Source organism: Oncorhynchus nerka, linkage group LG12, assembly GCF_034236695.1.
Source record: "Oncorhynchus nerka isolate Pitt River linkage group LG12, Oner_Uvic_2.0, whole genome shotgun sequence".
NCBI classification, from domain to species: domain Eukaryota; kingdom Metazoa; phylum Chordata; class Actinopteri; order Salmoniformes; family Salmonidae; genus Oncorhynchus; species Oncorhynchus nerka.
This window is the reverse complement of record NC_088407.1, coordinates 31,831,276-31,855,031: the sequence shown is the minus strand read 5'-3', so window position 1 is coordinate 31,855,031 and position 23,756 is coordinate 31,831,276. Positions and strand designations below refer to the sequence as shown.

The 23,756-nt window shown below is 41.4% G+C and overlaps 1 protein-coding gene across 4 annotated transcripts in view; it reads left to right on the top strand.

The window, feature by feature from the left end:
* The first annotated feature begins 2,906 nt into the window (after positions 1-2,906).
* Positions 2,907-23,756, top strand: part of LOC115138109 (protein phosphatase 3 catalytic subunit alpha) — a 97,105-nt gene continuing 76,255 nt past the window's right edge. For 3 of the 4 annotated variants that reach the window (XM_065025490.1, XM_065025491.1, XM_029674607.2), the window contains exon 1: positions 2,907-3,193. In XM_065025490.1, coding sequence (XP_064881562.1) covers positions 3,127-3,193 — 67 coding nt within the window. In that variant the 5' untranslated portion in view covers positions 2,907-3,126. The remainder of the gene's footprint in view (positions 3,194-23,756) is intronic. The other variant, XM_065025492.1, reaches the window with a different exon arrangement.

Below are 23,756 nucleotides of genomic sequence, written 5' to 3'. Positions count from 1 at the left end.
CATCATTACAGTGGCATTACTAATCTAACAATAAACATAATGAACATTGTCAAACTTAAACAAATACTGATAAGCACAATCGGCCATGGCGCAAACCTTTCTTCCCAAACAGACTGCATGGTTATCAAAAATAATGTGAACTTGACCTCAACTAGCCTACCTGGTTAAATAAAGGTGAAAAAAAGAAGTTTTTTTAAAAATGGTTTCCTTCAAAGAAATACTGGCAAAACAACAGTGCAGTACAACCTCTACACAATGCGACTAAGCTCTCACCTGCACAGGTCTAGGGGGTTTTGACTAGATTGCGTACAACTACGACCAGAAGTAACTTTTTATAGCAGGTTAGGAGAGAATTTTAGCTAACCCTAAACCTTTTCCTAACCTTTGGGGCTGCAGGGTAGCCTAGTGGTTAGAGCGTTGGACTAGTAACCGGAAGGTTGCAAGTTCAAACCCCTGAGCTGACAAGGTACAAATCTATCGTTCTGCCCCTGAACAGGCAGTTAACCCACTGTTCCTAGGCCATCATTGAAAATAAGAATTTGTTCTTAAATGACTTGCCTGGTTAAATAAAGGTAAAAAAAAAAAAACTGCTACATAAACTTTCCTACATAAACTTTCCTAACCTGCTGCAAAAAGTCACAGCTGGTCTAAGGGATGCTTTTAGACCTTTTCACATGTTCACCACTAATTAGAGTTCCCTGGGAAACACAGACACAAACTACGGTTCCTACATTGTCACATTAACATGAATTGGGTGATTCATGCGCATAGGGTTCACAGGGGCACGTGCCCCCTCAGATTTGTCCTGTTTATAAATATATATCTCCCAAAGTCATAACTAGCTACCAGTTGCCATGGCGCCGTGAGGTCGCCTAGGCAGAGAGCTCCTTTAAATGTGTAAATATTTTATTGTTTTATGTGGGAGTTTTTATATAAAGATGTTTTTATCAACGTTTTATTTTGTTAGTTTAGGACCAGCAAGTTAGTTATTTTTGTCAAGATAGCTCAGAGGGTAGTGAGCCAGCCTTGGTTTTTATTTGAAACCGAAGATGACACAGGCTTGGACATCACAGATGCTTGTTGTAGTTTTGACTGGATCTCTCACTCCAAGGTGTATTATCTCAATAATTGATGGGTAGTGAGCCTCTGGCGCCAGAGTGAGATCTAGTGGACGCCGTGGTTGGCCTGATGATCCGGGCCTCTCTTACCCCCCCCCCCCACCCCCCACCCCCCACACACACACACACTGAATGAGACCACTGATTCCCCCGGCTTGGGTAAGGGCATCAGAGAAGCTGAGAACATTGTGGAGGAGGTGAGTGCTGAGAGTGGAGAGAGAAGGCTCTTGACTGACTTTCAGGAGACTGTATGTTCGGACTATGTGCAGCCCAATGGAGTAGGATGTGAACTGGATGCATGCCCCAGACTATTGTCCAGTCCAAGAACTACATGTACTTTGTTTTTTGTTTTAAGCGTCTTTGATATGATCAAATACATCTATTATTACTTTTACCAAGAAGCCATTTCAGGGTATAAAGTTAGAGTAGCTAGCTTGTCTATCTTAGCTGGCATGACTGCTGGCAAAGTTGGTTTTAGGTAGAAAAGCAAGCAATTACTAAATGTACCGAATAAGACTCACATTCCTTTCAATCTTTTACCCAGATTTGAGCAGAGATGCAGAGAAGCGTATTTAGCATATTTTTAAAAGTGATCACCAGCCAGGAGGATACATACAGCTCAAGAGGTATGCTTAAATACGCAGACAAATAAACCCATTTTTAAGATAGAATTGTGATTATGGTTGCAGGAAAAAAAGCTGCTTCAGGTGTTTGAAAAATGCTACACTCTCCAAAACCCCACCAGCCATCCTCACAGTACTTTGTGCCCGCTCAGATTTTTGGGATGCATGACATCCCTGGGTGCATTGATCATTTCTATTCCACATAGAGAATAAAAACTTTTGCTATGGGGATCCAATGCTGGAACCCCATTGTAATTGGTGGGATTACTATTTTTCTGCCTTTAAAGTGGCTACAATTTTAACATGGTATAACCAGATCGATCCCAAATTGACCGCAAATTGACTGCTATTCAATTATGGAGATCACTTGATTGGTATAAGCAATTGGTATCCACTGTTAAATTCTTCCAGACTTCCACAAGTGAGTAGGGCAAAGATGGGACCTGTATGTCGATTTGGGATTGAGCAGACAGTCACCGAACTGTAAACTGGTTGGGGTAAGTGTACTTTTCCTCTATTCAAATGTCTTTAAATGTCCACATGGTGGTGCTGTAATAACAACCGAATTGAACTGTCTCTAAACTAGTTTAGTTATAAATCCAAAAAAGCTGAACTCTCTATTAACCACTTTACAACCCGCCCTTTACAACCTCACTAACAGTGTTGTGAAGCGGTTATGCTGAAAACATGCACCAACGTGAAGCTAAAGAATATATAGGCCTGTTGATTCACCCTGTGCATCATGATGTGAAATCGAATTCAACTACTCTAGCCTGGTGGTACTCACTCAAAACAGTGAATCTTTGGCCATCTAAATTGCATGACATTTTGCACGATGACAACTCTAAACCCTTCAAAAGAGATTGAGTGAAGTTTAGAGCCTGAGATTAAGCAGAAATGGTAGGATCCAGTGCACGACTCTGGAGTTGCAGGCCAACGCTACCCATGGTTGATGTTACAATGTTGCAACATACAGAAGAGGGAACTGATGTGTTACAACACTGCACATATAACCTATAAAAACATGTTAGACATACACAGACTGAAACAAAACGAGTCCGTGGGCAAAGGGGAATATGAACACAGAGGTCTAGTCTCTGCCACCAATAGAAGAGCGATATATATGGGGGCGTGTCTTACCAACTGCAGGCTAGGTTGCGCGCACAGCGCTGGGAGAGAGAACTTGATACAGAGTAACAGTAAATCACACGGACCTACAGTATACCAGTGTTGAAATTTGTAATCCTATTGCATGTATTTTTGGCTAGTGAAAGGAGCAAGTGAGATCACTGCGATCTCCCATTTGGATAGAGTTGATTTGTTGGGTAAGGACAACAACGGATCTTTTTCAGGCACAGTTCAAATATATTTGAATTTCTAGCACCATGGAAATGTCCGAAAACAAGCCGAATGATGATCCGAAGTTATCTACGACTGACAGGATGGTAAAATGTAAGTGTACAATTAATTGATGTTGATCATAAACAGTTGCCGCGTTGCTTTTTATTTTGGTCATGAAGTCACACACTGCTTCCATAGACGAATGTCTCTCCCTCTCAACACATTGCAATCCTAGTCGTATTGTACCCGAATGGTCTGCTCAATTGGAAATCTGGTTATGGAGAAAAAGGGTGTTAGCCGTGAGATACGACACCGGCTAGGCAATCTGTAAAAGTAGGAAGTAAGGGTGTTATTACAAGAGTTGCAGGCATTCAATGTTTGCATTTAATTTCGGGCAACATGCTTGTTGGATATGGTCCTATATTGTTTAACATCCGCACATACAATAATATATATGCCTTTTTCGTATTTTAAATGACCATAAAATACATGACTTGTAGCCACACACATCTATTCTGTATGAACATGGACGAATCATGTAGGGCAGGCCATCCAGTGATTGTTAAAACTATTATTCCATGGTTAAAAGTTAAACGGTTCACCCCTATTTTGGAGTCCATACATAATAGAGTGACACATGTATCTGTTTTTGGCTAGCCCCCATGTTTGATGTTTGCCCCCATGGTAGGTTACTGTAGTCTATGGTGTCTAGAAACCACATGGGGGCTGGACTATAATGACAAATTTCTTTTAATCTATTATTCATGAAATCACTATTGATTTCAACACTGAGTTAGGTTTGACTCTATACTCTACACAGTGTGAAAATAGTGTGTAAATAGTTTTACATTTGCTATGAAGGCTAGTAATCATCCCCTGCCACATCAAATCAAATTTTCTGTCACATGCGCCTAACACAAGAGGTGTAGACCTTACCGTGAAATGCTTACTTACTTACAAGCCCTTAACCAACAATGTAGTTCAAGAAATAGAGTTAAGAAAATATTTACTAAATAACTAAAGTAATTAAAAAATATATAAAGTAACACAATAAAATAACAATAACGAGGCTATATACAGGGGGTACTGGTACTGAGTCTATGTGCGGTGGTAGAGATTATTCGAGGTAATTTGTACATGTAGGTAGGGGTAAAGTGACTATGCATAGATAATAAACAGCGAGTAGCACCAGTGTAAAAACAAAGGGGTGGGGGGGTCAATGTAAATAGTCCGGGCGGCCATTTTGATTAATTGTTTAGCATTCTTATGGCTTGGGGGTAGAAGCTGTAAGGAGCCTTTTGGACCTAGACTTTGCGCTCCGGTACCGCTTGCCATGCGGTAGCAGAGAGAACATTGCGTGACTGGAGTTTTTGACCATTTTTGGGGCTTTCCTCTGACACTACCTAGTAGTATATAGGTCCTGGATGTCAGGAAGCTTGGCCCCAGTGATGTACTGGGCCGTACGCATTACCCTCTGTAGCGCCTTACGGTAGGATGCTGAGCAGTTGTCATACCAGGCAGTGATGCAACTGGTCAGGATGCTCTCGAGGGTGCAGCTGTATAACTTTTAGAGGATCTGGGGACCCATGCCAAATCTTTTCAGTCTCCTGAAGGGGAAAAGGTGTTGATGACTGTCTTGGTGTGTTTGGACCATGATAGTTTGTTGGTGATGTGGACACCAAGGAACTTGAAACTCTCGACCCGCTCCACTACAGCCCTGTCGATGTTATTGGGGACCTGTTCGACCCTCCTTTTCCTGTAGTACATGACCAGCTCCTTTGCTCACAGTGAGGGAGAGGTTGTTGTGCTGGCTCCACACTGCCAGGTATCTGACCTCCTTCCTATAGGCTGTCTCATCATTGTCATGATCAGGCCTACCACCATTGTGTCGTCAGCAAACTTAATGATGGTGTTTGAGTTGTGCTTGGCCACGCAGTCGTGGTTGAACAGTGAGTACAAGAGAGGACTAAGCACGCACTCCTGAGGGGCCCCAGTGTTGAGGAGCAGCGTGTCAAATGTGCTGTTTCCTACCCTACCACCTGGGGGCGGCCCGTCAGGAAGTCCGGGATCCAGATGCAGAGGGAGGTGTTTAGTCCCAGGGTCCTTAGCTTGGTGATGAGCTTTGTGGGCACTATGGTGTTGAATGCTGAGCTGTAGTCGATGAACAGCATTCTCAACATAGGTGTTCCTTTTGTCCAGATGGGAAAGGGCAGTGTGGAGTGCGATTGAGATTGCGTCATCTGTGGATCTGTTGGGGCGGTATGCGAATTGGAGTGGGTCTAGGGTTTTCGGGATGATGGTGTTGATTTGAGCCACGACCAGCCTTTCAAAGCACTTCATGGCTACCAATGTGAGTGCTAAGGGGCAGTAGTCATTTAGGCAGGTTATCTTCCCTTTCTTGGGCACAGGGACTATGGTGGTCTGCTTGAAACATGTAGGTGTTACAGACTCGGTCAGGGAGAGTTTCAAAATGTGAGTGAAGACACTTGCCAGTTGTCCGCGCATGCTCTGAGTACACATCCTGGTAATCTGTCTGGCCCCGCGGCCTTGTGAATGTTGCTGACATCAGTTACGTAGAGCGTGATCACACAGTCGTTTGGAACAGCTGGTGCTCTCATGCATGCTTCAGTGTTGCTTGTCTCGAAGTGAGCATAAAAGGTATTTAGCTCATCTGGTAGGCTTGCGTCACTGGGCAGCTTGCGGCTGGGGTCCCTTTGTAGTCCGTAATAGTTTTCAAGCCCTGCCACATCCAACAAGCGTCAGGCAATACCTAGAGACTTCTTTAATATTAACATGGAGCACCAGCTGTTATTGACAAATAGACACACACACCCCCGCCCCTCATCTTACCAGGTGTAGCTGCTCTGTCCTGCCGATGCATGGAAACCCCAGCCAGCTCTATTTTATCCGTGTTGTCGTTCAGCCACAACTCGGTGAAACATAAGATATTACAGATTTTAATGTCCCATAGGTAGGATAGTCTTGATGGTAGCTCATCCAGTTTATTTTCCAGTGATTGCACGTTGGCCAATAGGACGGATGGTAGTGACGGTTTACCCACTCGCTGACAAATTCTCACAAAGCATGTCAAGTCTTTGTTGTTGAAATTAAAGCATAAATCAAAGCCTTTGCTTATTCCTAGTTTTTAGGATGGAAAACATTTAGATACATTTTTCAACCATTTCTAACCTAAGAACTAGGTATACGCAAAGGCTTTGATTTCTGTTCAAACAGATGGAAAGGGGGTCTTAGACAACATCTACCAGGTATTAGAAATACATCAAAACACAAGTAAAGATCCCTGCCAACTAATATCAACACTTATATTTAGTTTTGGAGACATTATTTGCCTTTTGGAAGTTTAAGAAGCATTGCTTTGTAATAACATTACCAAAAACCCACATATCTTTAAGTTATTTTCAGATTTCTCTCCCTCATGAGGGAAAACAATAAAAGTTGACAGAAGTAACAAGTAAAGGTAGACCTACAAATTAGTGATTGTGTTTTTATTAATAACAATGTGGCTTATGATTTTTAAGTGGTTAAAATATGTCGTTCTGTCACCAAATCGGTAACGGAGTGAAGAAAACATCTGTAACAGAATGACTGCAACTGAATTGGCTACAATGGGAATTCATAATAGTGACATACCACAGTTGTGTCAACTGCTACTGTCCTCCCTTCTACTGGCATACTGTTATGTTCAGCTCATTACTGTTTTCTTTCTCTTTCTGTCAAGTGGTGGTCAGAGTGAGAGTGTGAAAACAGTCTGGACAACCCCTTCCTTTCTCTCTCCCTGTCTCTCTCCTCTCTCTTTCCAGTTAATGTCACCTCTCCCGGCTCTTACTGACACCTACCCATGAGTCCTTTCTCTTTCCATTTACTATAACCAGCCCTCTCACCCACTGAACACCGATTGACACAGGACATCCATGGACATTGAAATTTGGTCAGTCCAAATCTGAACCAACCATAGATGTCTGTTTCACAAGTTTGGACTGCAAGTTTGGACACAAGAGTGTCTGGAAGTGTTTTAAATAAAGTGAAGTTTAGTTCAGAAAGTTTAGAACAGTGAAGTTTAGTTCAGTAGAGTGAAGTTTAGATCAGTACAGTAAAGTTTAGTACAGTAGAGCACACTAGAGTTGATTAAGGCTGGGAATTGCCAGGTATTATCACGATATTTAGGTGCCGATATGATACAGTATGTATTGCAATTCTCACATTTCTATGTGTTGTGAATCAATACTGTGATTTTTTTGCGATTCTATGTTCCAAACTGCTGCAGAGGGACAAGAGAGAGTTTGGACAGTCATGGAAATAAGTGTTGAAAACAAATTGGCTTCATATTTAAAAAGAAGATTGAGAACAAGCTATGAAGGAAAATACTGGAGTTTTGATGCAGGTACAGCAAACTAGCGCAACAATTATATTGCAATAATATCCCAATATGTAACTGTATCTATTTTTTTTTTATCACTAGAGTCGAGTACACTATAATTGATTGTATTGTATTGTACTGAACTATACTCTGCTGTTTATTTATTAGTTTATTAGGATCCCCATTAGCTTTTGCAGAAGCATCAGCTTCTCTTCCTGGGGCCCACAAAAAAACACAAAACATGACAAGTAACAAAACACTGATAGACAAGGACAGCCACACAAATTGAAACTACTAAGATAGACAAACAATACATCAAAAGAACAATTCATACAATACAAATAAAAAGTGATGAACGGAACCGTTCTGTATTTTATCGAACGGATGGCATCCCTTAGTCTAAATATTGCTGTTACATTGCACAACCTTCAATGTTATGTCAGAATTATTTAAAATTCTGGAAAATTAATTACGGTCTTTGTTAGGAAGAAATGGTCTTCACACAGTTCACAACGAGCCAGGCGACCCAAACTGCTGCATATACCCTGACTCTGCTTGCACAGAACGCAAGAGAAGTGACACAATTTCCCTAGTTAATATTGCCTGCTAACATGAATTTAGAGAGAGAAAAATAGTCCTATAATTCCTATAATAACCACAACCTAAAACTTCTTAACTGGGAATATTGAAGACTCGTGTTAAAATGAACCACCAACTTTCATATGTTCTCATGTTCTGAGCAAGGAACTTAAACGTTAGCTTTTTTACATGGCACATCATGCACTTTTACTTTCCTCTCCAAGACAGTGTTTTTGCATTATTTAAACCAAATTGAACATGTTTCATTATTTATTTGAGACTAAATTGATTTTATTTATGTATTATATTAAGTTAAAATAAAAGTGTTCATTGTTCATTCAGTATTGTTATAATTGTCATTTATTACATATATATATATATATATATATAAATGGTCAGATTAATCGGAATTGGCTTTTTTTGGTCCTTCAATAATCGGTAACAGGGTTGATAAATCATAATCGGTCGACCTCTATCATATGGGACGCTGGGCTGAAGGGAGTTGTAGTTTTCATTTAGTAAACATTCAACCTAGGTCAGCGCAGAAATGTGGTAATTAACTACCATGACCATAATGCATTTTGCCTGTTCTTTTCCATCTTGGACAGAGATGGATACACTTTTATGCCTGCTATGTTAGGTAAGATACAGACAGACCACATACACCCCCGAATGAGAGAGGAATGTACACAACACAACAACGAGCGAAGCGAGAAAGGGATAAAGACAGTTTGTGAAAGTATGCCTTATCTACTTTAAAAACGAGTAAAATGATTGTCAGACAACTCTGCAGCATGCTTATCGAGGCTAGCTTTGCTAAATAGGATGACTAAAGACAATACAGTATGGGGAGAACAGAGATAATGTTCGATGGTTGTCTGGCTGCTACTGCCTAAGCAGAGATGAGATGATGACTTTAAGGAATGAAAAATCATCAAATCATCAAATAAAAAGTAATATACTCTGTAATATTTTATTATTTCATGGTAACGTCCTATTTTACTATGTGGACATTACAGAGACAATGGAATATTTTTAAATGTTTTGGCAATTGAATGTTCACTATATTTGGCTTTGGAATTTCCATTAAAAAGCTCAAATAATTTGAATGTCATTATTTCATAAAAGCACTAATCACTCAGCACTAGAAGGTGGCAAGTCTTGTGGGGTATGTATGGGTGTCTGAGTTGAATGATTATGCAGACAATCTGGAATTTTTCATTTTCTCATAAAAACTAGAATAGAAGCAGTTGATCTCTGGTCAACCATCAAACAGGAAAGACTGGCCTTAACAACTAGTACAGTAGATTTGTTTTGAACATATTTTTTTATAACAGACCACCTTCACAACAACTTTGTTAATGTGACTTGACCATGATAACTGACCATCAAATGTTATATCTAGGAGTTGAGCTTCTTCAACTTGCTCAGTGGTCACAACCTTTATGTACAACTCCAGTCAAGGTTTAGGTCTTAGAGAATGTTTTGAACCAAATACAATGCTTTTAGATGTAGATGTATTTAAGACCAGTTTATCATTAGTCACCCATGCTGATACTGACTGTAACTCCTTATTTATTATTTCAGTCAGCTCACTGGTTTTCGGTGCTGACATGTAGAGAGTGTAATCATCCGCACGCATAGTCATTCTAGCTTTGTGTAAGACCAGTGGCAAATCATTTGTACAAATAGAGAAGAGTAACGGCCCAAGAGAACTGCTCTGAGGGACACCGCACTGTACATATCTGATGTTAGAGAAGTTTCCATTGAAGAACACTCTCTGGGTTCTATTGTTTAAATAACTCTTCAAACATGCGATGGCAGGTGATGTGAGGCCATAGCAAGTGAGTTTCTTCAATAACAATTTATGATCAATAGCATCAAAAGGTTTCACTGAAATCTAATAATACGGCTCCAGCTATCGTCTTATTGTTAATTTCTTTCAACCAATCACCTGTCCCCTGAGTCAGTACAGTACAAGTTGAGTGCCCTTCTCTATATGCATGCTGAAAGTCAGTAGTTAACTTGTTATCTGAAAATTGTCATTTTATTTGGTCAAACACAATTCTCGCCATCAGTTTACTAAGAACAGGCAAACTGATTAGGTGGCTGTTAGCCAGCAAAGGGTGCTTTACTATTTACTGTACTGTACTGAACTCTACTGTACTTTACTGTACTAAACTGTACTGTGCTGTGCTCTACTGTTCAAAATTCTGAAACATAGACATCTATGATTGGTACAGATTTGGTCCAAACCGGACCAACCAAATTTGGTCTTGTTTGAAGGCGGAGCTCATTAGAATAATAGCCAGTGTGTAGAATAATACCCAAACATGCAAAAGAGGATAGTACACTTTCTACCTTTGTGTACCTATTCAGGATACATCACCATGAACAGAAGGACATTTATAGTTATGCATTTCTGTATTGTACAGATAAGGGACTCGTGATGTAATTCTTTTACCATCATTCTGTTACCGGATGTTCATCCCCTTCACTTACTGTAGTTTAATAAACAAAATAGATTTTTTTCAAACTCAAGGTGGGTTTGGAAATAACCGGATGCATCCAGTTTTCAGGGGAAATATAAAGAGCCTGACTCCCGCTTTTGGACATTAACACAAAAACAACTAATGGAACTGTGAGGGGACACACGCACACACACACACTCTTAACACACACATCATTTTTTGTTGTTGTATTGTTTGTATAATTTCCCCCCCCCCATTTGTTGTGTATTGTTGTATTTGTAACTTGTGTGACGTTCCTTGTCTATCAATGTATCAGGGTTTTGTTACTTGTCATGTTTTTGTTGTTGTTGTGAACATCAGGGCGAGTAGCTTCTGCAAAAGCTAATGGGGATCCTAATAAACTAATAAACAATGTGACACTCCCATCTTAAATCCTCCTCCACATTTACTGGATTGGTTAAACAGTGCAGAAGACAACCTCCCCCAACAGTAATTATTTTCTTGTCAGGAACGGAAAGAAAGAAATGCCTCAGGCGTTCATTCTTATGCCTGCTACGTTACTTTATCTCATAGCTGACAGTGACACCCCATTCTTTCTGCAGACATCTTTGAATCTTAATTCAGAGGAAATATTTAACAGAGTTTTTGGAAAAAGTGGTCACATAACAAACTGAGGGAGATTTTACTGTCATTCTGATACCAAAATTTACATCTGCACTGTTCTTCGAGTAAATGTGTTTTTGTACGATTTTCAGATACTCTACTCTCTGTTATTATCTATGCATAAGTCACTTTAATAACTCTACCCACATGTACATGGGCCGCTCTTTCCTGTGGATTTCTGAACATAACGCGCCAAACAAACGGGAGGTATTTTGGATATAAAAATCTTTATGGAACAAAAGGAACATTTATTGTGTAACTGGGTGTCTCGTGAGTGAAAACATCCGAAGATCATCAAAGGTAAACGATTAATTTGATTGCTTTTCTGATTTTCGTGACCAAGCTACTTGATGCTAGGTGTTCATAATGTTTTGTCGAGCGATCGATAAACTTACACAAAAGCTTGGATTGCTTTCGCTGTAAAGCATATTTTCAAAATCTGACATGACAGGTGGATTAACAAAAGGCTAAGCTGTGTTTTGCTATATTGCACTTGTGATTTCATGAATATAAATATTTTTAGTAATATTAAATGAATGTGGCGCTATGCAATTCAGCGGTTGTTGATGAAAATTATCCCGTTAACGGGATTTCAGCCCTAAGAAGTTTTAAGGGCTTCTACACCTGTTGTATTCGGCGCATGTGACAAATAACATTTTCTTTGATTTTTTTTCTTTGAAAATTGTTAAAAGTAGTCCTTGTGCATGGAGTTGTATGGTTTGTTTAACTTTGCAATCCATGTTTTTTTGTTTGGCATACTTTCAAAGTGAAAAATCGGAGTCTCAGCGCATTCTGTTACTGTGGAATTGCCCTCATGCTAATGTTAAACTACTCACAACCCACATCAGACAAAATCACAATTATTCTTGTCCTGAAATCGTAAAGAGGAGGATTTTAACTAACAATAAAGGGTGATTGTGGTGATGCTGTGTTAGGTTGTTGAAAGCTACCACATATACACACATACACACACGCACACACACACACACACACACACACACACACACACACACACACACACACACACACACACACACACACACACACACACACACACAATGTCTATGAAACATTTATAACAGTTGATTGACTTTTCATTATTTTCCATTTAATTATTTGTCCTCAAACAGCTGCTATGATATCAGACATAGAGTAGTCATTATTTCAGCTTTGTGTCAATATTATGACTGTACTCTATACAAAGCACCCCTCCAAATATCTTGAGGCAAAATGTTTGTAGTAATCTGTTGCCAATCCTCCTATTTCACCCTATGGGCTGTTTCTCATCTTCAATAGAACATGCATCGCACCTTTCCACCTGTTTTTGAAAACAACGCCTGTATAAAACTGATGTGGTGGCAACCGACTGTTTCAGTAAATACCCAGGTTTGTCTTATAAAAAGAGTAACCATATTGCCCTTAAGTTTGTGGAAGAGCTGTAGATTTCTATAGCTGCTTCCGGCTCAATAGCATGCATGGTAAGTTGGCGACCATGTTAATATAACGTGAAGAGTATCCGTTGTTGTCTATTTTATTTGACTCCAGTTAGAAGGGAAAGCCTCCATAGTAGAGGGTGTGTTTGCAGAGGCCTTTCTTTTGACTTTTGAGGATAGGCCCGGGCCCCTTGTTTAGACTTGTGGGGGTCGGCCACTACGGCCACTGATCCCAGCTGGATAGCTGAGTCATTTTCAGAACCTTAAGTAACACCACATACTCACCGTGGATTTATGTAATCTCCTGCCCAGAGACGCAGCTTCTCCCTGCTTTCAGGTTGGTGTGTGTGTGTGTGTGTGCGTGCGTGCGCTTTTATTTGGCCCTCTAAGTTCTCTGAGAAATAAAAAATAAATACATTTATATATTTGACCTGTTTTACATTTTCATTGTCTTTCAATACACACATACAGTACAGTATTTTAATTGTTAACAAAAGTGGTTAATTCGCTAATCACCATTTTACTAGGTCGAGAGTTTAGGACTACAGTATAAAGTTCTATCTGCAAAAAGATGATTCTGAGATAATTGTCTTTTAAAGTTCCGAACCCTCTTTGGTTTGAATGGTGTCAGCGATTTTTATTGTGTATTCTTTTGAACTTAACAACATGGATTGGGGGTATTTAGAGTACTATATATAGGTAGAGAACATTGAACAGAACAAGGCCATGTCTAACTTGATTTTGACAAAAATGCAGATAAATGAAGGAATATCTGATGTCTCGCAAGTGGATATAATAATGGTTTTCAAATAAACAGTCTTTGAAGGTATCAGCTGGGAAATAGCATATGAATGTGTTTTGTAGAGATGTCCAGATTTCCTTATCCTTACTTTTCCTATGTCTGACAAAAGCGGCACTAGAGGGTGGTAATTGGGAAGACCAGGATAGACAGGGGGTATGAAGAGCACCATTTGTGACCGATAACGGCGGCAGCAGAGAACATAATGGTATTATCATACATCATCGATTGTCAGCTGATAATGTAATATGGATTGGATAGAGACAGTGCACTGTCACAAAACAGTACAGAAATGAGTGTTTCTTATGGGACTTATGGGCCCTTCCCAACCATGCAGAGAGAAAAATAACACAAATATTTAATAGAAAGGTTGTTAAAAGCACACTGTATCTGTTTTGATCCAAAGAGCTGCTTGCTGCCATAGCTTCTTGGATGATTGACACACATTTCCCCCTGGTTGGTTGTTGTTGGCTGCTGTACTCCATTGGAGCATTTTAGTGTCTCTCTTTTAAGTGTAACCCCAATGAAAAGAGTAGGTAAACACATGAGAGAGAGAGTGTCAACATTTACTGGGTGGTTACAAGGACAAGAGGAACATGCTGAACAAATAAAGATGGAAGAAGGCATATGCTGACAGATTGGCTAGCGAACCTGCTCTCTCTTTACTTTGTCATTTGAATCAGACCCAAAATCAAATCAATTGATTGATCATTTGTTCAATTCATCGTGGATGTATGCCCGACACAAGACTTAACAAGTCTTTTAAATCGTCCTTTGGCACCTGCCTGTTTCTTAAGACTTGTTCACAATGCAGACCCCCTAGAAATCCCCATCAAAATCCATCTAAGATAGAGATATTTTTATACATGGGCTGCATTTCAATCCACCGCATCCACCAATGACGGTGGAAGGTGGCTGAGCTATAGTGGCGTTTTGTCAGATCTTGAGACATCCCGAAAATCAGTCATTAAACTACTATGAATCGCTCTATGGAAAGATGAGACTCGCACAATGGTGTTTTTCCATTTCTATGACCCCCAACAAGCGTCGCGGGACTTGTCCGAAGTCGGTACTGCTGATCCGCTAACTTCTGTCTATAGTGTCTGAACAGTTTGGGCTACACACCCTCTAAGGAAAGGTACGACTCTCACGAACATGTACATGTCGATTGTTTTGCTCTACAAGACTCGGTAGCCCGGTACCACAATATTCTTTAATGGAAGTAGTTTAGTGCCCCCCCCCAAAAAAAATATATTCGGATCTTTCTTATATCGCTCAGATATAGGACAGACAATGTTAAACAAACTTCCTTTTCATTATATTATTATCTGTTTTTCCATGTATGAATCTGTTATTCAATTTTGCCGGGGGATACCTTAAGTGGTCCTAAAATTACAAATCAAATAGATAGTCATACCAAGGATAATTTATCTTTAATTTAAAAAAATTGCATATGTTAGCTTAGTAGACAAATAATAATCTAAAAACCACTTAGGGCAGCTAAGTTGCATGGCCAGGAATCTGACTTCAAACCACTTACAAAGGTGGTTTGAAATGTGGCTTGAAATATCAGACTCCATGTGTTTTTTGGCTGTTCAGACTGCAGTAAAAAGAACAGATTTGAATCGAACATGCAAAAAAACTGCAAACTGCCAATGTGAACAAGCCTTTAGTTCTCCAATGTTCCTTTGGCATGCAGATAGGTCCCAGAATGCTTCTGGTGTGTGTGTGACTAATGACTCCGGTTAAATGGGATTGCAGGAATTGTTGAAGGTACTGTAGGATACATTATTATCAGCGATGAGATCAGAACTTTGCCTTTCGTACTTGTAAAACATCTCATGCAGCTGTTGACTGTCTTGATGACTTGTCATGAAACTGCAAAGACTGCAATGATAGCCTCTTCATGTTGTACTGTATTGATATATACATTCCGGCATCGGGTGACATTGGTTTTTAAGGGGATGTCCCAAATGTCCATGACGTTGCGACACACACTCGGAGACTCACTGCCGTTGTACACCTGAGGGACTACTGCACCTTGGTCGCTCATTAGATTACAGAGGAATTAGTCTCTGTTGTGGATTTAGGACACAGCAAAGGGGTGGATTTGGCCAGATTCATCTCTTTATAAAGACATAAAGGCAGATCTGCTCAGGGGGTGTAATCTGACTCCATGCATTAGCCTGTGATCTTGCTAATACAGGCCGAACAAATGTAGCGAGCCTAGCGTAGATCTGGAAACCGCAATGATATAATTTGTTTGTGTGCAAGTCAATGGCTTTTGAATTTCTATCGATCACATCAATTTTTTATGTGACATTTTACATTTACATTTTAGTCAGCAGATGCTCTTATTCAGAGCAACTTAACAATTAGTGCATTCCTCTTAAGATAGCTGGGGCTGGGTGGAACAACCACATATCACATTAGTAGGAAGTATATTTTCCCTCTAAAGTAGTTCTCAGCAATGTCAGTGCCTGTAGGAAGATTAAATGTTTGTTTTTTTGGGGGGGGGCATTTAAGATATACTCTATACAAGGCCATTTATTATTCAGTAATGATTCAAATAGAGTGGGGGGGGGTCTTTCAATCTTGACTGACTTGGCATCTCATGCGGTGTTATTACATTTCTCATTTTGAAGCAAGGCACCAGGTGCTATGTTCTCATAATGTAAAGGTCATGGGTGCCTTCTCACCTCACTGAGGCATTTCCTTGTTCCTGAGTTGACAAACTCATCTCCGTCAAACTCCACATTAAAGAATGACATACAGGGCATTCGGAAAGTATTCAGACCCCTTGACTTTTTCCACATTTTGTTACATTACAGCCTTATTCTAAAATGGATTAAATTGTTCTTATTCCTAAATTGATTAAATCGTTTCCCTCCCCTTATCAATGTAAACACAATCCCCTGTAATGACAAAGCAAAAACAGGTTTGTAGAAAATGTTGCACATTTATAAAAAAATAAATAAAATATGACATTTTACATAAGTATTCAGACCCTTTACTTAGTACTTTGTTGAAGCACCTTTGGCAGCGATTACAGCCTCAAATCTTCTTGGGTATGACGCTACAAGCTTGTACACCTGTATTTGGGGAGTTTCTCCCATTATTCTCTGCAGATCCTCTCAAACTCTGTCAGGTTGAATGAGGAGCATCGCTACACAGCTATTTTCAGGTCTCTCCAGTGATCTTCAATCGAGTTCAAGTCCGGGCTCTGGCTGGGCCACTCAAGCACATTCAGAGACTTGTCCTGAAGCCACTCCTGCGTTGTCTTGGCTGTGTGTTTAGGTTCGTTGTCCTGTTGGAAGGTGAACCTTCGCCTCAGTCTGAGGTCCTGGGCGCTCTGGAGAAGGTTGTCATCAAAGATCTCTCTGTACTTTGCTCTGTTAATCTTTTGCTCGATCCTGACTAGTCTCCTACTCCCTGCCTCTGAAAAACATCCCCACAGCATGATGCTGCCACCACCATGTTTCACCGTAGGGACGTTCTTCCAGACGTGATGCTTGGCATTCAGGCCAAAGAGTTCAATCTTGGTTTCATAAGACCAGAGAATCTTGTTTCTCATGATCCGAGAGTCCTTTAGGTGCCTTTTGGCAAACTCCAAACAGCTGTCATGTGCCATTTACCGAGAAGTGGCTTCGGTCTGGCCACTCTCCCTTAAAGGCCTGATTGGTGGAGTGCTGCAGAGATGGTTGTCCTTCTGGAAGGTCTCCCATCTCCACAGAGAAACTCTGGAGCTCCCGTGATTGCTCAGTTTGGCTGGGCGGCCAACTCTAGGAAGAGTCTTGATGGTTCCACACTTCTTCCATTAAAGAATGATGGAGGCCGGCCTAACGAGTGGTGCAGCGATCTAAGGCACTGCTTCGCAGTGTTTGAGACATCACTACATACCCGGTTTCGATCCCAGGCTGTGTCACAACCAGCCTTGACTGGGAGTCCCATAGGACCGCGCACAATTGGCCCAGCGTCATCCGGGTTAGGGTAGGGTTTGGCCTGGGGGGCTTTACTTGGCTCATCGCGCTCTAGCAACTCCTTGTGGCGGGACAGGCACCTGCAGGTGTTTCCTCCGACACATTAGTACGGCTGGCTTCCGGGTTAAACGGGCGGGTGTTAAGGAGCTCGGTTTTGTGGGTCATGTTTCAGAGGACGCATGACTCGACCGTCGCCTCTCACGAGCCCGTTGGGGAGTTGCAGCGATGAGACAAGTTTGTAATTGGATTGCAATTGGATATCACGAAATTGGGGAGACCTTCTGTGCCTCGACACAATCCGGTCTCGGACGACATTTCCTTCAACCTCATGACTTGGTTTTTGCTCTGACATGCACTGTCAACTGTGGGACCTTATATAGAGAGGTGTGTGCCTTTCCAAATCATGTCCAATCAATTGAATTTACCACAGGTGGACTCCAATCACGTTGTAAAAACATCTCGAGGATGATCAATGGAAACAGGATGCACCTGAGCTCAATTTCGAGTCTCATAGTAAAGGGTCTGAATACTTTTAGTTTTATATTTTAGAAATGTGCAAATAATTTCTAAAAACCTGTTTTCACATTGTCATTAGGGGGTATTGTGTTAGATTGAGGATGTTTTTATTGAATCCATTTTCGATTAAGGCTGTAACGTAACACAATGTGGGAAAGGGGAAAGGGGTCTGAATACTTTCCGAATTCACTGTACATAACTACAACATACAAATGTTCCTTATTTAAACTTAAAAAGATAAGTTACATTCATTGCAATATACACGTTTGTACAACTTAACAGTTTAGGTCAGCGGGGTTAAACACATTTCTTGTTGTTGTAGTTAAAACACTACGCTTTAGCGCTGTAGATCGACATAGAAATTGAGGCCCGCAAAAGTTGTCTCTGAAATTGGTACCACTCAACCAGGCGCCTGTGATAATATGCCTGTGTTCTTGGGCACACATGCAACACTGAGGTTTTCATGCTGATAATATTTGATTGATAACTATACTCTACCACCAAACTCCATGTAGTCGGTGACATTGGGAAATCCCTACTGTTATCTGGGCCACATCGATTTTTTTTTTTTTTTAGCTCATGTGGCTTGCCTTGCTCGTCATACCCAACGGCAGTTATCTCCCTTGCCCTGTACTTTATGCTATCGTGATGGGGGGTAAAGCCGACAAGAGTTACGTATCGCTATGTTGTTTTTGATAATATCGCAATATTGTTTTTGCACTAGTCGGCTGTACCTGCACCAAAACTCCCAAGTATTTTTCCTTCATAGCTCGTTTTCCATCCTATTTTTTTTTAAATAGGGAGCCAATTTGTTTTCAGCGCTTTTATATCCATGATTGATCTAAACTCATTTTCCTCATGCTCTCTGTCACTCTGCAGCAGACATATGGTGAGCAATATATTTGGAACATTCGAATCGCAATCAAATTGCAGCATCGAATCGCAATACATATTGAATCGTTAGAATCGCAGTACCTATTGTATCGGCCCCTAAGTATCGTGATAATCTCGTGTCATGAGGTCCCTGGCAATTCCCAGCCCTAGTACGCTTGATGTGGTAAAGTGGCTGTCCTCTTTCTCAAACGTGCATTTAATGTCTCCAGCTACTCTGGCTGGCAGGGCTTCATTGCACTCCCTTTGTTAGCCATGGGGCTAACCGCAGCAGTCAGTTTGGAGCAGCGACAGTTGCCTGTTATTAGATTTCCCTCTAGGACCGGCAGTAGCAGAGTCCCAGATCAATCAATAGGATGTCTACTACAAGTGTAAATACACAGTGGGAATGCACACACAGAAGCCTTATTGGAGCCGGAAGGGATTGAAGCATAGGCCCCTGATGCGGCAGAGAAAAGCTGCTTTCTGTACGAGCCACCTTTCACACTCCAACACATATAGCAAGGGCAGAAAGGATACGTGCATGCAGTCGTAGAAGGCTGACGGACACACACACACACAAACACTGCATAAATACACACACACACATAGATACTGTATCTGTGCGAGTCCACATGAAAACATGCATCCCCTCTCTGCCTTATCTGGGTGGCTCAGACTGTACACACTGGACAGCATGCACACAGTACGCACACAGCAAGCCTATTCAATGCCAGCTAATGTTGTGTGCTAACCTGTGTTATTTATTAACATGTGGAAAGGCAGGGTTAACCCATTCCCCCCAGAGATACGTTTGAGTGAGCCCTGAGAATGCCTGACACAATACGAGCTGAGGTATTTGATCAACTTCCCTCTCAAAACATAAGACACGTCTCTGGAGTTGGCACCATGTCCCTTTTTCATTTTCAGGGAAAATCTAATATGCTCTGAGGCCTAGGAGAACATGAGTCGTCAGTTGGCATCATGTCAGTTTGCAAAACACGCGTTTTGGCAGCAGGAGCCCCCACAGACCCCCCCAAAAAACGAAACAATACTATTTTGGTTTCAAGGGGAATGGGGGATTCCAGACCATCTGGTGCTGCAAGCCAAGGTCTACCTCTAGGCTAACACTGCAGTGTTATCATACTCACTGTTTCTGTAGTGGGGGAATGTGTTATGTGGTAACAACATACCACTAGGTTAGACCCTGACGGATGGGACAAGCTCCTGCAGCGTAAGCGAGCATGCTTCAGCTTGTCTCACACACACACATACTTTAACTCACTCACTTATACACACAGACTGTACACACACACACACACGCACGCACGCACGCACACACGCACGCACGCGCGCACGCGCGCACACACACACACACACACACAGGGATCTGCTCTGTAAAGCCAGCTGTACGCTGCCTGTTAACAGCAGAGTAGCGGAGAAAGGGGAAAAGCTCGACATCAGAGAGGGATGTTGCAGGGTTTCCAGCACCATGTCGACACGGCTGTGGAATGTTAGACACAGAAGGGAGTATTCTACCTCTCATACCATATATCAATCATCAAGCCTTCCAGTAGTGTGAAGCAGAAGGTGTTGGCCTGGGAAAAAAATGTGTCTGCTAGTAACTGAGGTTTCAGGACCTGAAGAGATTAAAACTCCCTAGTAGCTAAGGCTTCAGGACCCGAAGAGATTGAAAACTCCCTTGGCCTAGAGGAGTAGGTGAGGAGTTTCCAATGGAGTTTTCTTCCGACACTTTGGAGATGAAGTTCAAAATGGATGGAAAGTGTTGCATTTAATAACCTTTTACTGCAGTGGGCTAAATTAGGGTCACACAGAATGTTTCCTGGTAGTCTTAAACAAATCTTTGAAACCGAAGTGTACACCTCACACACATGGTTATGGGCTTAAAAAAAGAAGACACCTGTACCATGTCAGATATAGTTGAAATGTATTAAATGTTGAGTTTGCATCCCAATATTACACTCTATACACCTAAGAAGACTGAAATATAACAAAACTGTTTGACATAGAAACACCAGATCTTCTGCAAGTTAAAAAAAGAAAGAATGTTGATTAATTACGAAATTATGAAAATAACATTCCACCCATGAGGCCACTAGAGGGAGATTTGGTCATTTGATTGCAGGAAAGGCTACCTACAGTAGAACACTAATTTCAAAGTGGAATTTGTTGCCATGTCTCTCCTTTTAAAACGGATCCTTTTAAGTCATAGGGAAAGAGGCCGATGTTTAGGTTCCATGTTAGTATGCTTCCCAACTGGAAGAGGGTTGCGTTTGGCGCGTCGTTAAGGACTAGTTTTGGCACCAGAGCATTTCAAGATGGCGTCACACTCGCGCTCTACACTCTCCCGGGGTTGCCAGGTCTTCAGGCTTTAACTGGGATTGAGTTTGATGTTCTTTTACTATGTGTTTTATTTCTCCCGCGGTCACGTTCAGGTTTCCATTATGAAATAGGAGCCCTTCGAAGGCCCTGTGGGTATTTAGGCAAAGGGGAATATTCCTCTGCTAGAACTTGGTTGTCTATGGGCATAGTCATTTACTTTAGGAGAAATGCCTTAGTACATGCCGGATGAGTTTGGATAGAGTCTGATAAATAGCACAATATCCACATAAATTTAAATCACAGTTCAGTTAACTTTTCCGGTAGAAAGCAATCGATAGTATCGACACAGCAACTATTCACATTTCCTTGCTCATACAAAGAGGTATTAAAGTAGTCATGGCAACGTGACTCAGTACACTCTAACCCTTATTTAAACTTTATAACCTTTCTATAAAGCATAAAACAAAGACTTCTAGCTACATGAGTGTTTACCAAAGCTAACTGGCCAACTTATCGATCCTGCGGTGAAACTACAGCCCAGGAAGACATTTCTCTGATGTTTTCATACTGTTCCTGATGGGTGGACTAGCTTAGCGACTACAGCTAGCAAATCAAGGACTCTAGCTTTATTTACACAAATTGAACCATGCTAATTATAGACCGCCTGGCTGAAAATGAACCCCCCCCACCCCATCCACAGGTGTGTTGAGCTCTACACTCCACACGCTTGACTATGCACATTTGTAGGCAGTACTTTCTGTTCATATGTTTATACTGTATTGTCATTGGAAAATATCGTTTTTTTTTGCTAGTCTATACAAATGTCCCACATGTAACTAATTCAACATATTTCTGGGTTATTTTTCTGTCATTTCATAAAGGCTCTGGTTTTGTCTGAATCGATCAACATTTACCTGTCATTCATGTCAAGGAATCAGCTTCACAGCCATCCTTACCTCTACAGACACAGAGCAGACCAGCGTTCAGCGACTGAACAGGCCTGGCTGTGGAAGAGAGGAGCCAGCCAGGCAGAAAGGGGTTTGAAGCCGGCCTCAGAGCTGTGGCTGCATGGCAGGCCACTCAGTCACACACGCCCACATGGAGGAGAGGGGGAGGGGCTAGCTGTCCAGAACGCTCTGCTCTGCTCTGTGAAAAACCTACTGCAGAGGAGTCTGACTGGAGTCAGAGTCGTGACTGAGCACTGTTTGTTTGTGTGTGTGGCTGAGTCTGCCTGTCCGCTTATGTGCCTGTCTGTTCAAAAGCTATTGAAAGCTGGTCATTGTTTACTGGTGGTACTGTAGGGGCTCTAAGTGTCTACTCTAAGTGTCTACTCTGTAGTGTCTACTCTGTAGTGTCTACTCGGTAGAGTAGTGTTTACTCTGAACGTCCTCTTCTTTTTCACAGGATCGCAGAGTAGATTTTGATACTGTGTAAAAAAAAAAAGAAAAAAAAAAGGTTGACTCATCTCACAGTTGGGTGTCTTCAGTCCTTGTTACATGTGCGTTGGCAGCGGTTCGTAAACAAAGATACCACGTAAACATTTCGGTAACATTTTACTCAAGGCCAACTGTTGTAACGCATGAAGATGCTGTCTCAATGCAACGTAAGACTTTAGCATTTTGTTCTTCAAAGTTGTTCTACAAATACAAGTGACCAAGCTAAAACGGTGCATAGTCAGGTGCTATCAGATCACAAACAGATATCAATAGCTCCGGCGCTATCCACTGTTACCTAACACCGGAGGCCAGCCAGACTGTTAAAAAAGATAGTGTGTCTGTCTGTCTGACTGTGTCCCAGTTGATTTTGTGCCTGTCAGAAGAGCAACAGACTGGGGGCCATATATTTGATTGACCAATCAGCATAGCCTTTAAATCATCCTAATGCCCTGACGGAGATCGTTAACAGGAGGGGCAGTGTGTCCCAAATCATTGGGTGTGTTCATTAGGCACCAAACAGCAGAAAACAGACTGAAACAGGGAAGGATTACGAGGACTTGTCCAATAACAAATGCTCATTTTGTTTTTCTGTTGTCTGCCCTAATGAATACCACCCTAGCTGCATTTTGGTTTGTCTAGCGTGGAGCTGCCTCCCTCCCTACCACAAAGATGGCCTCCCATGTCCTGTTTCGCTTTGCATTGAGGATGTGTTTTAGGATCTTTAACTCAAAAGAATGCCTCCGTTGAAGAAGCGACAGTCTGTCAGTCCTAGGCCTGTAGATTTGTTTTTGTGGCTGTGTTTTTGAACATAATTTGTGCATTCTGTTTCTGGATGTCTCCCCCCCACACACACACACATGATGTATCATCATCATACATCTTAGACAGGTCCTGAATGAATTATCATGGATATGGCATCTTTTTTTTAACGTAATGTAAATGTGAAACGTTGTGTGATAATGCATAATAAATCACAAACCATACGCTAAACACCAAGCCGAAGTCAAACAGTCATCAAAGTGTGGGACGTTGTAGCAGAACAGACGAGCTCCGTTGTTTGTAATGAATTCTGCGGCACACCCTAGTTACACGCGTACATGCACACTGTTTGTTGTCCTTTTTTGGCAGCTCTTGTACGGCTCCACCGTATGGTGCAGCCTATCACGTTCCCCCGGCCCCCACCCAGTCTCTGGGAAGGTTGAGGGA